Genomic DNA, 18,241 nt, shown 5'->3' with positions numbered 1-18,241 from the left:
GATTTCAAAAGATCGGTCCTATAATAGATATCGATTAGAGAATTACAGCAAGAGGCTTTGAGGATGCCGTAATCCTCTTGACCATCAACCAATCAGAGAGACATATTTCAGAAATATTATTCGTAGGATTGAAACTCTTTCAACTCTGAAATATATATTTCAAGTAATCTCGTTTCACACTTTGGCTTCCAATAAAGCCACGAAGGGGCGGTAATGTTAATATACGAGTTCAGTCAAGTATTGGTGCAAATATACGATTTCGGTCAACTATTTGGCTATCCTTTGCCCAAAATTATGAAATGTTTATTTGTAACAACAACTCTTAGGAGGGTTTTCGAGTAATTTTAGCGAAATAATGAGGTTAAATAAAATAAAACCCACTTACAATTTTGGACGCTTAACTGTGGTGTTCTAGGGAATTAAAATATCACAATTAACATGTTTAATTCAAAATCGTTGTCCTACAAGCACATGTTCAGATTGTGTGAACATTACAAATACAAACAATAAGGTTGAACAATAAATAGCCATTTAAAAATGATTTTAAAAGATCGTCTATTTTGTAGCTTTATGACACTGAATAGGCCAAATATCTGCCTCTGACGAAAAAAAATGTTTTCCATGCTGATTTGTTTTTGTAACAAGTACCGTATGTCATTTCAAAAAGAAGAAAAAAAGGCGGATATTACTTTTTAAAAACTCAACGCATATCAATATGTAAAAAGGTGTTGCAAATTCATAACACAGCGTGTTATAATGTAACGAATGCTATGCCAAAACTTTAAAAATTAACAAAAATATCAGTATCAATAAAATCAGAACCAGAATAAATACAAAGGCCTACAAATAATACTTTTAAACTTTCTAAATCAATATATGACTAAATATCAGTATAAATGAATCTCTAAATCAATTAATCAATCAGTTATCAATCAATCAATCAATCAATCAATCAATCAATCAATCAATCAATCAATCAATCAATAAATAAATAAATAAATAAATAAATAAATAAATAAATAAATAAATAAATAAATAAATAAATAAATAAATAAATAAATAAATAAATAAATAAATAGGCCTAAATAGATAAATCTATAAATAAATAAATAAGATCTGAATGTGCCATTTATATTATTATTACAATTTTATTATCAACTTTAAAAAGGTGCCCATTGATTTAAGAAATAAAGGGTAATGCATTATCCTTTACACCCAAATAATGTGTCCGAGGCAGTAAAACGTAAATAATGGGTGAGGCGCAGCCGAACCCATTATTTAAACGTTTTTACTGCCGAGGACACATTATTTGCGTGTAAAGGATAATGCTGCACCCTTTATTTCTATTCTATTACCAGAAAAAAGTGCAATTTAAAGAGAAAATGTCTTTTTTTGGAAAAATTTTTTTGGCACAAAAGTTGTTTACTTCAAGGTGGAGCGCGTACGCGTAAGTGACAGCGAGTATCGCGGAAATATTGCACGCGTAACCAAGCGTAATGCTGTGCGTAGAATGTGTTACGGCGCTTGACCCATTATTGCAGAATAATGGGCTCTCACGTGACGCGTTTCAACAAATCACAGTGCGCGATTTTGAATAATGGGTCGTGGAGGTAATAGAATTAGAGAATAAACGATAGGAATTTTTATTTTGCCTATCCTCTACCGTGTGATAGACGACAGGCAGGTCCAATATTTTGAGTAGTGGATGCCGGCGCAGTTAAATATTATTTTAATAATTGTAAACAAATTTTTTAAGCAAAAACTAAGTTACCGTCATAAAAACTCCCCTCATTATAAAATGAACGAAACTTGTTTACAACTTCACGTATTCTGTTGCGCGTATTGCTATCGCGTTCGCGTATTCCGCACTAGTCTACGCATCCAGCGCGATACATACGCGCACCTCTACACGCGAGTTACGCATTATCAAGACGCATGATGACGTGGGGTCGTCTACGGCCTGATAGACGGCACCCGAAATCATGCGATTGTCCAATCAGAAATGTGTCTACGAACTAGACCACTCCCACTGACTAAGAATATATAATAATTCAAGTACAGTTGAATCATGGTAGGTATTATGATACCTACCATGGTCGAATACAAGAAGACATTAAAAGATGTTCATCATTCCGTGCACTCACTAAATTTAGAACTCTTAGAAATTTGGCAACTCTGTATCAATTAAGCAACCAATGATTGTAGCAAAATATATATTTTCCCGGTACATACTATTTATTGCACGTGTAATACTTTTTGACGTCACGAAAAGTATTGTACATACAATATTGTGCGTACAATACGGAGTCTGAAGCGCGCTTTACAAAATGAAACCATTGCCATACCCATACCGGATTATATTACTCGCCAATCAATGAAAATAACAAGGCAATACCATCCTGCCAAATTCAGAGTTGTCAAAACCAACAGCAACGTTTATAAATACAGCTTTTATCCTCGTACAATACAGGACTGGAACGACCTCCCTTCAAACATCCTCAACATAACCAGCACTGAAAGTTTCAAAGCAGCTAGTTCCGACCACATTATGAAGTAACCCATTTTGTTTCTTTTTTGTATGTGTTTTGTTCATCCAAATCCATCATTCCTATCTCAATTAGATATTGCTTTTTGCAACGTTATTGAGTATTTTGTAGATGTAGATAAAACACGTAGGCCTATTTTGAAATAAAAAGAAAATGGGGAAAATTTTGTTCCAATTTCTTTCATTCTTGCCTACTTCACTCTTTTCTTTTCTTGCTTTGTTTGATTTCCCTTTTATTCTATCATTTTTATATTTTCTTCATTCATTGCTTGCATGGTACATTTTGCTCGTAGGCCCCAATAGGCCTAGCTTTCATACCTGCCAACTGCTCAGATTTAATCTGATTTGTTCAGAGTTGAGTAATCAGATTTTTCAAATATTCCAAACAGCAAATTTAGGTAATAGAAACATAGCCCAAAGCATGGAATGTAATAAACATGGTCCTATAGAGAGCAGTGGCGTAGATTTCTTCAGTAGATATAGCGAAATAAATCCTAAAACGCGCACGGCTATCTATCTGCGCGAATTAAAAATCGGCATTCGGTCTAATGCCGCGCTATTAAAAAAAAAGAAAGGAAAAAAAGAGGTAAAAATAGAGAAACATGCAGATGCGGAAAGTGATGAGTCTGTAATATCGCTTTAAACTTTCTGATCGGGACTGATATATTAATTAATTAACAAATTCGCCGCTACATCATGAAGTAAAAATTTAGAGAAAATAATACTCTGCGCGAATTAAAAAAAAAATCGGAATTCGGCCTAATGCTGATCGGGACTGATATATTAATTAATTAATTAACAAATTCGCCGCTACATCATGAAGTAAAAATTTAGAGAAAATAATACAAAGAAATTGAGAAAGGTTGAATATATTGAATCATAAGACTTAGCATAAGACGAGACAGAAAGATCATTTGGTATATTTTTTTTATATTTCATGTTTGTTTGTCTGCCTGTTTGTTTGTTTGTTTGTTTTTTATCTACTGAAAATACCATTTACGGTGCAAATTGCAAATCACCTGTTGCAAAATGCATCATCTTCTGTGAACACGCGCGAGCCCACTTACGGCTTGCATCATTTACGATCTGCATCATTTACGAGCGCAAACGGATATCTTCTGAAGATAGAATTGCGGGCCTGATAAAACAACAGAAAATATTTCACAAATTTAGAAAACATCTGTTAGGAAAGTTTGTTTTTGTTTGTTTTTTCCGCTATATACTCAAGATAGTATTTTTTTTATAAAATACAAAGAAAGTAAGTAAGAACGGTTGACAATATTATGTTATCTACTGATGATACCATTTGAAACCGTATGAACTAATTTTTTTTTTTTTAAATCATGAAAGTCAGAAATTTCATTTGGTAGGCCTATATTTTTTTTTTTTTTTCTTCATTCATCGCTTGCAATGTACATTTTGCTCGTAGGCCCCAATAGGCCTAGCTTTCATACCTGCCAACTGCTCAGATTTAATCTGATTTGTTCAGAGTTGAGTAAATCAGATTTTTCAAATATTCCAAACAGCAAATTTAGGTAATACAAAAATAGCCCAAAGCATGGAATGTAATAAACATGGTCCTATAGAGAGCAGTGGCGTAGATTTCTTCAGTAGATATAGCGAAATAAATCCTAAAACTCGCACGGCTACTCTGCGCGAATTAAAAAATTCGGCATTCGGTCTAATGCCGCGATATTAAAAAAAAAAGAAGGAAAAAAGGGGTAAAAATAGAGATACATGCAGATGCGGAAAGTGATGAGTCTGTAATATCGCTTTAAACTTTCTGATCGGGACTGATATATATTAATTAATTAACAAATTCGCCGCTACATCATGAAGTAAAAATTTAGAGAAAATAATACTCTGCGCGAATTTAAAAAAAATCGGCATTCGGCCTAATGCCGCCCTATTTTTTTTTTAAAAAGGACAAAAACGAGGTAAAAATAGAGAAACAGGCAGATGCGGAAAGTGACAAGTCTCTAATATCGCTTTAAACTTTCTGATCGGGACTGATGTATTAGAAAGATAAAATTCGCCGCTACATGATGAAGTAATAATTTAGAGAAAATAATGTATAACATTACTTCTAGAGTAGAAAGAGGCAATGAATCGGGATGAGATTGTTTGTTTGCTTGTTTATTATCTACTCAAGGTAGAATCTACGGTGTGATTTGCAAAAAGAGTCATTATAGGCCCTTTGCGACATCACGCATCATCATCTGCTGTCAAAAAACGCGCTCAACGCCTACTTACGGCCTGCATCATTTTCTCGGAACTCGCAGACGGCTTTACGGGCTTTTAAATAAAACAACACAGAAAATATTTCACAAATTTAGAAAACGTCTGTTAGGAAATTTGTCTTTTGTTTGTTTGCTTGTTAATGTTTCCGCTATCTACTCAAGATAGTATTTATTTGTAAAATACAAAGAAATTGAGAAAGGTTGAATATATTTTGTTAGGCCTATCTACTGATGATAGCATTTGTAAACCTAATGAAATAATAATTAAAAAAAAGGAAATCATAAGACTTAGCATGAGACGAGTCAGAAAGATCATTTGGTATATTTTTTTTAATATTTCATGTTTGTTTGTCTGTTTGTTTGTTTGTTTTTTATCTACTGAAGATACCATTTACGGTGCAATTTGCAAATCACCCGTTGCAAAATGCATCATCTTCTGTGAACACGCGCGAGCCCACTTACGGCTTGCATCATTTACGATCTGCATCATTTACGATCTGTATCATTTACGAGCGCAAACGGATATCTTCTGAAGATAGCATTGCGGGCCTGATAAAACAACAGAAAATATTTCACACATTTAGAAAACATCTGTTAGGAAAGTTTGTTTTTATGTTTTTTTTCCGCTATCTACTCAAGATAGTATTTTTTTATATAAAATACAAAGAAAGTAAGTAAGTAAGAAAGATTGACAATATTATGTTATCTACTGATGATACCATTTGAAACCGTATGAACTAAGTTGGGTTTTTTTTAATCATGAAAGTCAGAAATTTCATTTGGTATATATTTTTTTGTTATTACATGTTTGTTGTTTGCTTGCTTGTTTGTTTGTTATCTACTCAAGGTAGAATTTACGGTTGTGATTTGCAAATCATTATAGGCCCTTTGCGACATCACGCATCATCACCTGCTGTCAAAAAACGCGCTCAACGCCTACTTACGACCTGCATCATTTTCTCGGAAATCGCAGACAGATATAGGCCTACGGGCTTTTAAATAAAACAACATAGAAAATATTTCTCAAATTTAGAAAACGTCTGTTAGGAAAGTTTGGTTTGATGGAAAAAGATGGAAATCATAAGCTTAGCATGAGACGAGTCAGAAAGATCATTTGGTATATTTTTTTTTTATATTTAATGTTTGTTTGTTTGTCTGTCTGTTTGTTTTTTATCAACTCAAGATACCAGGTGCAATTTGCAAATCACCCGTTGCGACATGCATCATCTTCTGTGAACAAGCGCGAGCCCACTTACGGCTTGATGCTTGCATCATTTACGATCTGCATCATTTTCTTGCAATGCGAGCGCAAACGACTATCTTCTGAAGATAGCATTGCGGGCCTGATAAAACAACAGAAAATATTTCACAAATTTAGAAAACATCTGTTAGGAAAGTTGGTTTTGGATGTTTTTTGTTTGTTTTTGTTTGTTTTTTCCGCTATCTACTGAAGATAGTATTTTTTTTTAATATAAAATACAAAGAAATTAAGTAATAACGGTTGACAAGCCGCGTTAGAACCGATGGACGCTCGCGAGTAGGATATACGCACGTATGCACGCGCGCAATTTACGAAAAGCGCGAGTGATGTACGCGAAGTTCGCGCGCTTCCAAACACGATGGACTGAACAAGTAAAACATTTTCTCACAATTTATAGCGATGGAAAAACTTTTATAAAGAATAAGGAACTGGTAATTTTTAGTATAAAATAATGGTATTTTTAATTGTGGAGGAAATTAACAGCACGCAGAATGTTGCACATGTATGAACGGGGTTCATTCATATATTTTCATGACTAAACGTTGTTTATGCCCTCGGGGTATAGGGTTTTCCGTCGTCATGACCCGATTCGACTGGACTATTGCGCCTGTTTTCAACGTGCATGCTCCGCGTCGTACAAAAATGATGTATGACAAACGAAAATGATTATGTCGAATGATACCAGCCTCTTAACATAATTGGGGTGTTTTTTGTCAATTTGTTACAATTTCAACTATTTATGAAATTATCAAAATAGAATAGCTAAATTATTTGAAAAGTAGATGCTGGTGACTGTTTTCAGGAATATACCGGGTGTCCCAAAATAAAGGTACCATGTAGATTTTTGAAAAAAAATCCAAGTTAATGTTAATAAATATAAATACCCGTTTCATGACATAATCTATATACCTTCTACTAGTACCTCTGTGAATGTCAAGTTCACAATATACGTACTAAGCCTGTATTCCAGGCATTCCTGACCAAGCTCTTTACGTGACATAGGCCTAATGCAACACGAGGTTCATTATATCGCCGTCACAGCCATGTCATAACATGGCAGATAGTGCAGTATATGAGTATTTTATTTTGATAAACAAATAATAAAACTTGTTCAATTTTATTTCAATAGTTTAGTCAGAAATGTAAAAACAAACAGCATCGATTTCAAGCAAAATGCAAAAGATTGAGTCAAGAAGGTCTAAAACTGATTTATTTTCAGTGTACAATATTTAATTTTTCAATATGTTTCTTTTGTGCAATAAGTTCAATAATGAAAAATAAGAGAAACATAAAATATAATAAAGAAAAAATCTCAAAACAAAGGTGTACTTGTGTTCAACTTTCGTTGTGCGATATTTTGATGGTTATAGCCGCTCGCGCTCTTGACACCCCTGTCATCTTGCGCTAATATAAGTTAAGTTGCTTTTAAGATACAGAATTGAAACTTAGAAACCAGTTACAAGAAGGATGAATAAATAATATCTGAAAAAATCACATTGTTTTGTTGTACCATCACAAAATGCGTTTCATTTTCTACATGTAACCTTTTTATGGGACACCTTGTACATGACGTTCGTTAAAATAAATGTTCGGGTAAACGTCAGCAAGAACTTAAGTACCGTAAGCAAAAAATATAAAACTTTCTTGAGAACTTATAGCAGCTGTAGATTGCGTTTATTTGAAAATGATTATACATAGGCCTACATATTTCTTTTACAACCATGAGTAAGATGAGTAGACCTACCGTTTGACTAAAAATGGTTAATATTTCAACGGCAGTTTCATTATTAGGCATGACGAAAGAGGCTGGTATCTTTCGACATAATCATTTTTTCGTTTGTCATACATAATTTTTGCAAAATCAGTTGATTTTGAGAAAATCATATTTCAAAGTTAATTTAGCTTTATTCCGTGTTAATTTATGTACAAACGAAATAAATAAAAATTGGCACAAAATGATGTGGAATACATTTTACAATTTTTAAACTGCTGAACTTTTGTATCACTAAATTGAATATATTATGACGGTTCTACATGTAAATTGAAGCATTAGGCCTATAGGCCTATTGTTTTCAGAATTTATATCAAATTGTATATGTTTTAAGATTAGCCTATACACGCCCTTATAATAAATAATGCCACTTAAATATACACTAATAAAATTCAACGTATTTTTTCTGTCGAGATCTTGCACGAACCCAGCAAAAAAAAATTATTAAAAAAAAATTAAAATTACAACGGGGATGTCCACACAAAAGTGCGCCGGTATCCACTACGATAAAAATATTGGCCAGCCCATCCATTATGACACGATATTGGATAGGCAAAAGACAAAATCCTATCTTTTATTCTCTAAATTTAAGGCACCGTTTGTAGGCCTTTTTAAAATATTACGAAACGTTTCATGATTTTGCTGGAAAGTTAAGTAATAGAGACTGGTACATTTTTACCTGATAGGCCTATATAAACCGAAGATCATTTTAATTAAACCCAACAAAATTAGTTTTACGCCTACTTATACACGTTGCTTATAATAGGCCTACTGTAGATAGGATCCCAGCAAACACAAAAACGTTTTAAATAAGTTATATTTTGGCTTTTGGTTTAGGTAAAAACGTTTTAATAACATTAAAATGTCGGGTTATATAAAGGTCATGATAACGTTTTAAAACTTTTTGTATGAAAACACACCACAACAATATTTTTAAATGTTTTCAAAAAATGTTTTTGTAAACTATTTTTGCAAACATTTTTGCCAAATATTGTGTCAATACTTAGATCACATTATGTTAAAATATTTGAACCCAGCAAAAACAGAAATGTTCTTAAAATGTTTTTTTCAAAACCTTTTAATAACATTTAAATGTCGGGTTATATAAAGGTCATGAAAACGTTTTTAACACGTTATTGAAAATATTTTGGGCAAACATTTTTCGCAAAATATTTTTTCAATATTTTTTCAATAATGAGACAAGAAAGTTTTTGTTATAAGACTAAATTGTTCTTCAAAATGATGGAAAAATGCAAATTTTACTGAATTGATGCATTTCTCGTGGCAAAGTTTGCGTCACCGATCAATCAATTCGGTTTATCCGCGCTCGCGATCAAACGCAAATAACGCGCCGGCACGCGCGATAAACTTTGCGTGGCGCGCGGCGCCATGCGAGTGGTGGGCAGCGTGATACGCGTTTCAGTTCGTCATGTCATAAAAAAGTAAACAAAATTTTAAAAAGGACTGAAAATTTCAAAGCACGTTTAATCTTCGTCAATCTACCTCCGTTGATTTGCGCCAATATGTACACCATTTTCGTGATATTTGTGTACAAAACCGTTATATATTTTTAAGATTGTGTTATTTACATTACAAACAAAAAATGATGTTTAATAATGGTGTGTTTTTTTCTTACTTTTGACTGAAATTTGTTAGTTCAAAACACACACTAAGTTTTCATCAAAATAATCTATAATCTACTTGATTTTTTGCGACGTGCACATTCAATGGTTTGGTATGATAATTTGAAAGTGTCATAATTTTTCGTGTTAAAATAAAGAAATTAGTAGCTCTTCGTGGAATGTCATGAATTAATTAGTACTAGCGGGTACCCGCTAGATAAGTAAATGGGAGCGGTTAGTAAACGGGAGCGGTTAGTATAAACGATGGAAATGGTAATCATGGCAATTGGTATCGCTTTTAACAGCTCAATTATTACGCGGTTAGTGATGTGGTAGGCCTACCATTTGTTGCCTCTACTTTGCAAACGACTTCCTTAGCATAAAATCTTTTGCGTAATTTTTGTACCAAACACCCTTTTTACTTATTTTTTCTTTGTCTTTCCCTTTTTTCTTTCAGTTTCTCTCTCTCTTTCCTGCGTTCCATTTCTTTCTTCTTCTTTTTTTGCTTGTTCACTTTCTTTTCTCTCTCTCTTTTCTTTCTTTCTTTCTTTCTGTCTGTCTGTCTGTCTATTTTTTCTTTGTCTTTCCCTTTCTTTCTTTTCGTTTATCTCTCCCTTTCTCTTTCTTGCTTTCCCATTGTTTCTCTTTCTTTCTTTCTTTCCCTCTTTCTTTCCCTCTTTCCTTCCCTCTTTCCTTCCCTCTTTCCTTCCCCTTTTTACTTATTTTTTCTTTGTCTTTCCCTTTTTTCTTTCAGTTTTCTCTCTCTCTTTCCATTTCTCTCTTTTTTTCTTGCTTGTTCACTTTCTTTCTCTCTCTCGCTTCTTTCTTTCTTTCTGTCTGTCTATTTTTTCTTTGTCTTTCTCTTTCTTTCTTTTCGTTTCTCTCTCCCTTTCTCTTTCTTGCTTTCCCGTTGTTCTTTCTTTTTCTTTCTTTCTTTCTTATACACCTCCATGTTGACGCATGTATGTGGGTTTCTTTCTTTCTTTCGTTCGTTCTTTCTTTTATATTTGTTTCTGTTTCATCAAGTAGGCCTATAGCAACATTGGGTTTCAAGAAGGTTGATTTACATAGGCGTAACTTCCGGTGGTGGGTGGGGGATCCCCCCCCCCCCCCCATATTTTGATACGGTCAATGGTCCGTACAATCACCCCCAAGTTGAAACATGTATAATACATGTAGATGTGGGTTTCTGACAAAATTAACCTCATTTTTGGCGAAACTAAAAAGTGCCAATTTTTGCTGTCTTCGTGCGAATTTGTTCCACTTTTGCACAATATAATTCACCAGTAGGCCATGTCAAAAGAAATCTACGCCATTGTTAATGTTGCCAAAAGATGCCGGATTCACTAATATGCCTACTTCAAGAAATGTTTTCATCCCTCCTACCCCATGTCAAAAAGAAATCTACGCCATTGTTGAGATATTTAGCGGTTGCGGTTACCATGATAATAATGCCCACACTCCCCGTCGAAATTCATCACAACATGACAAACGAATAAACTCAAATTACTTTCCAATAATGCCTAGACCTACCTTGAATTTAAAATTTTCGGAAAGTCATCACAAAGAAGACTCCGAAAGTTATCATAAACGAATGCAGTTGATTTATTATTGTAGCGGTTGCAGTTACCATGCCGCATAATGCCCACTCTCCATCGAAGTCACCACGAACGGATAAACTAATATCACTTTCAAAAAATTAGATCACTTGGACCATTTTTCGAAAATCATCTGTGTAGCGGTTACATTACAGTAGGCCTACCATTGCAAACAATTTTACAAAGTAATACGAAACATGCGCGTATAGTATACGCGTAGCTTGTCCGTAGCAACGAAGCAACGCGTTAACGAACCGTAGGCCTACAATAGCGGGGCCACCATTGGTCGATCTACCGAATAAATCCAAATAATTATTTGTATTTATTAATTTATCTATCTATCTATGCATTTACCATTCATCTGGAAATGCTAGAACTTATTTATTTATCTATTTATTAATTTATAATCTATCTATAATCTCCGAGATGATACCGATGAATCGATCAGTTCCTCTTCAAAGTATCGATTATCGGCAAGTTCCTCTTTAATAGTATAGATGCATGAGAGTTACGCGCACTGGAACCAAAAACACTGGGAACAACGTCAGGAAACCATCCAAAAACTGAGCGGCGTGGCGCACGCGTAGTGCAGACAAACGGACACAATCAAGGCTTGTCATTGGTTGAAACGCCCTGCCGCTTGCCGCAGCGGCAAGCGGCAGGAAGGTATGCTGGAGGCTTAATTCTTGCAAATGAGAGCAAGAGAGCACATGAGAGCACAAACTACCACCATTATGCTGGTTTCATACTACCCTGCCGCTTGCCGCTGAGCGGCGTGGCGCACGCGTATTGCAGACAAACGGACACAATCAAGGCTTGTCATTGGTTGAAACGCCCTGCCGCTTGCCGCAGCGGCAAGCGGCAGGAAAGTATGCTGGATGCTTTAGGCCTACTATCAAAACAATACGGAGCCGAAACACCGGGAACCACCACATGAAACCATCCAAAAATGCATTCAATGTTCCAAAATAATTTAAGGTTATTAATTATTTTAAACTGTTGTGATTTGGTAGTTCACAGCATCTTACGAATGGTAGTGAGCTTTGGCAAAAACTGCATTGCTCAATTCATAGCGAGCGTGTAGAAGAATTAACTTATCACAGATATACTTTTATAGGTGCTGCGGTTCTTGAGTTACGTTGTAAAGAGGGCTGAAGCAACAACACTTTTGTAAAACGTACATAACTCATTAACAACAATAAATTAAGCAAGTTTGCAAAGTATAGACCTTTTTCTGATGACGTCACCTAATCGATATTGGGGTCTGAGATGTAAACAAACAACACGTGCGTTTCTCACGTGTCCACGGTGTAAAACACCAAATACTGCGTATTTTCTCCTCTGTTTTGTCATATTTCACTTTAGCTTCAATAAAATAATTGTTTAAACGGGAACTGTATAGTTTAGGCCTACCTTTGTTCCAGTTTGATGCCACAAAATACAAAAAATACGGAAATACAGCGATGCTATTTAAAATTAAATCTTTGTTTTGTTTCACGATTTTGTTTACTTTTTACACCGTGAAGAACTACACGCGTACTGTGAGCTGGCAATTCCGCGCAGGACGCCTAGCGTGGCGCAATGTTCATCGCGCGCGCCGGCGCGGTATATGCGTTTGGGTGCTGATGACTCGAATGCTGGACCCCAATATCGATTGATTGGTGACGTCTGAGAAAAAGGTCTATACGATTTGTAGAATTAACTTTTGCAAAACATCAAGGTGTTACTTTTTATTAATATATTGATCTAGATAATGAAAATCGATTTTTAGGTTGCTTCGACCAACAATACCTCGTCTACCCTTAAATTTTGCAAAGTAACAAAAACACATGAAAGCACAAATCAACCATTAGAAAATGATGCAGATCGTAAATAATGCATTTCTCGTGCGTGGGTGATTTTGCGTCACCGATCAATCAACTTGGCTTATTCGCGCTTGCGCTCAAATTACGCGCCGGTACGCGCAATGAACTTTGCGTGGCGCTCTGCGCCATGCGAGTGGTGGGCAGCGTAATACGCGATTCAGTTCTTCAAGCCATAAAAAAGTAAACAAAATTTAAAAAAAGACTGAAAATTTCAAAACTTATTTAATCTTCGCCAATACTTGTCAACCTCCCGGTTGATTTACGCCAATATGTACACCATTTCCGTGGTATTGTGTACAAAACCGTTTTATCTTTCATTGTGATTTTTAAGATTGTGTTTTTTAAATTGCAAACAAAAAATGAAGTTTAATAATGGTGTTTCTTCTTACTTTTGACTGAAACACACACTAATTTTTCATCTGAATAATCTTAAATCTACTTTTTTTGCGACGTGCACATTTACTGGTTTGGTATGATAATTTGAAAGTGTCATTAGAGTTCTTTCACACACAACAGCATTTGAGGGAGCTCACGTGACGACTGAACACAAATCTATAAATGCATAAATGAAGCCGAAAACACCGTGAACCAGGACAGGAAATCATCTTACAATTAAATTGTTGTTCCAAAATAATTTAGGCCTAATTCTTGCAAATGAGAGAACCCAAACTACCAATGCACCAGTAGGCCTACTATCAAAACAACACGGAGACGAAACACCGTGAACCACCACAGGAAACCATCCAAAATGCATTCAGTGTTCCAAAATTATTTAAATCTTGCAAAGTAACAAAAACATATGAAAGCACAAATCAACCAATGCACAATTACTATCAAAACAACACGGAACTGAAAACATCGGGAACCACCATAGGAAACCATCCAAAAGTGCATTTTTTTTGTTCCATTGTAATTGTTCCAATCTTGCAAAATAACAAAAACACATCAAAGTACAAACCTGCAAATTCATAATTACTATCAAAACGACCTGGAGCCGAACCCGGGAACCACCACAGGAAACCATCCAAAAATTGCATTTTGTTCCAAAATAAATTAGAATAATAAAAACACACGAAAAAGAAATTCAATCATCAGAAATAGCTTATTTTTGTACAAAATTATTATTTTCATTTATTCAAATAACAAAAACCAATGAAAACAAAGATCATGCAATGTTTTTGTATGGTCAAACAATACGGTGCCTAAAACACTGGGAACCACTGCTGGAAACCATCTAAAAATCTTAATTTTTGTTCAAAAATAATAAAAATCTGTAAATCACCAAAAAATGGTAATGCCAACCCCTGCCAGATTGGCACTTGCCAACCTGGTACAATTGGCAGATGCCAATGATTTTTATATCACTCATGCATAAATTCTAGACAGTTCATTGGTTGATTACCATTTGCTACCATTTGCCATTTTTACCATCACCCACTCCGTGTGATAGTCTTTACCATCATGTGCTTTGCCGTAGTGCGCCTGCGCAAAGCCGTGCGCTGACTCTTGGACTCGCCGATTTAGTTATGGGGTGGACCCCAAAATGTGAAGTATATCACCGCAAAACATGGTGCTATGTTGATGAATAAATGTATTTCCTACCTTAAATAGTGTTTTAGTAATAGAATTTATACATGAGTGATATAAAACAAATATTAACTGTCTTAAATTCGTGTAATGGTCGAAATATAATCACTCGGTGAAAGATGTATTGTTCCATTCCACTCGCCGTTCCGGCTCGTGGAATGGAACAATCCATCTTTCACCTCGTGATTATATTTCGACCATTACACTCATAGACAGTTAATATTTGTATACTGACACTCTGGATATTGATGGCAAATGCCAATTTGGCCCATGACTGCAAATGCCTGGTTGTGCGTACCCCTTGCACATTCTTCTTGGCCGAACCTGGCAAATGCCACATTGGCATCAGTTGGCAAGTGCCAACCTGGCACTATGTGGCATATTTTCCCTGTGATGTGGAGGGAGCGTAACCAAGCTAGTTTTGTACGAGACTACGGTTTGCGATCGGGCCCGACACAAAGTCATATTCTAAAAAATTATGACTTTATGTCGGACCAACAGAAAACCGTCCCGTTTTACTACAAATAGGACGAATTTGACAGTTTGCTCATAGATTTAAGTTAGAACATGTGTAAGTATTACAAATATGCCACAAAAAAAAAATCGGTTTTGAAAAAAATAAAGGTAAATTCTTAAAAAAGATCGTACATTATGACTTTAATATACTTGTGCGCAGGGTATACCAGAATTATTCTGTAGTGGCATGTTCATTTTTAGCATGTTCAGTTTGATATTTTTAAGGGCAAATTGAATGTTGCAATTAAAATTGTTTATTTTTACGAGAGTGAAATCTTGTATTTTGCAAAGCGTGGGTTATGATTTTGGTTCATAACTTTGTACCAGTTTATCGAGCATGGTGATAAGTCTAATAACATGTTGGTTTGGCCCTTTTACTATGCTCTTTAGGATATTCCTCGGTTTATACAAAGGCAAATTGTTTAAATTGTTCACAATACCCTCCATACAAGTTACTGATGCATAATTACATGTAATAATAATCTCCAATACATTTAAACATGCTTCAAGATACATCATTTTGCTTAGAGAATAAAATATAGGATTTGTCTTTTGCCTATCCAATATTTTGTCATAATGGATGGGCTAGCCAGTATTTTGAATAATGGATGCCAGCACAGCCGGTATCCACTACGATAAAAATATTAGCCAGCCCATCCATTATGACATGATATTGGATAGGCAAAAGACAAAATCCTATATTTTATTCTCATTCTTATTCAGTTAAGTTTAATATTTGTAAGAATGTAAGATCATATTCTGAATTACCGTAACCCTCGGGAATACACTGCCAGGGGAACGCCCCACAGGATATCCACATTCCAACCTGACACTTACTGTAAAAAAATAGAAAAAGAGTATTTCTGTAAGTTTTAAATGTCAGATGACATCAGCTCTGAAAGTTTCAGAGTTTTGACTTTTTCAAATTGTACAGATGCAGAGTGAATTTACAATTTGTATGCGAATTTGCCTAGCTCAAATGCCTTCTTTACCCTGGGACACTCAATCTGATGATCCCAGCAAACACAAAACGTTTTCGACATCATTCGCAAAAGGTTATAAAAGGTTGTCAGAAAACGTTTAAATGACTACTCAACAAATAAAAATGTTTTACAGAAAACATTTAAATGTCGGGTTATATAAAGAGTATAAAAACGTTTTAATAACATTCCAAAAACATTCTTGAAAACTTGATACAAAACATTCTAAACAGAATATTATTTTGGGGTTGAAAAAATATTTTTCGAAACATGTTCGAAAAATATTTTCAATAACGTTTTAAAAACGTTTTCATGACCTTTATATAACCCGACATTTAATGTTATTAAAAGGTTTTGAAAAAAACCCATTTTATGAACATTTCTGTGTTTGCTGCGTTCATATATTTTAACATAATGTTATTTAAGTATTGACACAATATTTGGCAAAAGTGTTTGCAAAAATAGTTTACAATAACATTTTTTGGAAACATTTAAAAATATTTTTGTAGTGTGTTTTCATACAAAACGTTTTAAAACGTTATCATGAGCTTTATTTAACCCGACATTTTAATGTTATTAAAACGTTTGCTTTTCATATCACAGCACACTTCCGTTTTTATCCAGTTTGGAACAAGAAAAGTGTTTGCCCACCCACCACTCCCTACTAAAATTGGTAAACTGACCTATCATGCCTATACTCGCTAATCGCTATATGAAATACGCTCATTCGATCAGGCTGAGTTCACATAGTATACTCCTATATGAACTCAGCCTGATCGAATGAGCGTATTTCGTATAGCGAATACCGTATACCGTATACTTCTATGTGATCGCAGCCTAAAGACACCAATTAACTCGTTCATAGAAATTGTTGCGTCCCTATAATTACTTTTAAATGGTGCTTATGACCTGGTGAGGTCATTATTTGTTGTTATGGTTTGCGTGTGCATCATAGCTCCATCCAATCATAGGGCGGGGTAATGGCCTAATCCAGTCTTCAATCAATGGGAGCAGATCTATTAAATTAAGATCTGTGTGGGTTTGCTCCCGGGGGTTTGCTTTTCATATCACAGCACACTTCTGTTTTTATCCAGTTTGGAACAACAAAAGTATTTGCCCACCCACCACTCCCTACGATTAATAGGTTATGCCATGTTGAAGACTAGGGAAATTATTTGAAGTGTTGGAATACAGTTTCATCGCGTTTATCACAATGAAACTCAATTTATCACCTGCAGAGAGCAAGTTTCAGGCCGGGTCAAAGATCAGGTTTTCCCGGGTAACTAGCTTTGGCCAATGGCATGATTCGTTGATGCGCTGTGGACGTCCAATCACGTGTGACGGTATCGCTTGCTCGGCACAATGCTTGTGAACGAGAGCGCCATTCTCAGTCGTTGAGGCATTGAAGGAAGGTCGGTGGATAAATGTTCTCTCTCCATCCGCACCCATTAATGGTGGAGGCAGGGAACACATTGATCTTAAGGTATTATTCTTATTCAAAACAAAATCAGAAATACTTTCCAGAATCATATACAATTAGTGAGTATAAGAATTATCATTGTCAACTTCGTGAATAGGTAGTGTGTGTTTATTACTATTACTAGGCTAGAAGCAAAGCCAACCAAGCAGAAATATTCACCACAAATTGGCAAACAAGGCTACTCGATACATATAGTAGAATGGATATGTGAAGTGCGTGAGAGGCATTTTTTCTGTCCGATTTTGTAATTTTTAATGCAGTTCTTAGATTAAGTTTACCAGGTTATTTCAAAAGCAATCATTAGCATTTATGACTTTAGTAGTCTCTTGGAGCACACTATGTGTTTATATATTGAAAAACAAAGGTTTCAGCCATTCAATATTTACTTTTTCATTGAGATCATGCTTCGATTAAATTATCTTTATATTTTGAAAGCCTCAGCTTTGCCAAGACCGCGGCATTTTAGTGAGCAACCGGCTCTATCGGTAATCACGAATGGAGCTCACCACGTAGGTATTTTCATACCGGCTAAAGTTGTCTCTTTAATATTTATCTTTGCACTGCTTTTCGCCAGCGTTAGCTGGCTATCTAATTCGGAGATCGTCTTTGTTTGCTAAAGAGATTACGGGGTACTAGCATTGGTTTGAATTACTTTGCGGAACTTTTTATGGTGAAAATATATAATAGACCTGTTATTGGATTTGTAAGAAAAAGAAAGTATGTTTTGCCGTTTCAACGAATGAAAACGAGTGAGAATTTCAAAAGTTATGGTTTGA

General features: G+C 35.1%; 1 protein-coding gene across 2 annotated transcripts in view; it reads right to left on the bottom strand.

Moving 5' to 3' along the window:
• Nucleotides 1-18,241, bottom strand: part of LOC140137068 (uncharacterized) — a 50,369-nt gene that overhangs the window by 7,203 nt on the left and 24,925 nt on the right. For both annotated transcript variants that reach the window (XM_072158736.1, XM_072158729.1), the window contains one exon: nucleotides 15,774-15,841. In XM_072158736.1, coding sequence (XP_072014837.1) covers nucleotides 15,774-15,841 — 68 coding nt within the window. The remainder of the gene's footprint in view (nucleotides 1-15,773; nucleotides 15,842-18,241) is intronic.

The sequence above is a fragment of the Amphiura filiformis genome, chromosome 2 (assembly GCF_039555335.1).
Source record: "Amphiura filiformis chromosome 2, Afil_fr2py, whole genome shotgun sequence".
Taxonomy (NCBI): Eukaryota; Metazoa; Echinodermata; class Ophiuroidea; order Amphilepidida; family Amphiuridae; genus Amphiura; species Amphiura filiformis.
This window is presented reverse-complemented; position numbering and strand designations above follow the sequence as displayed.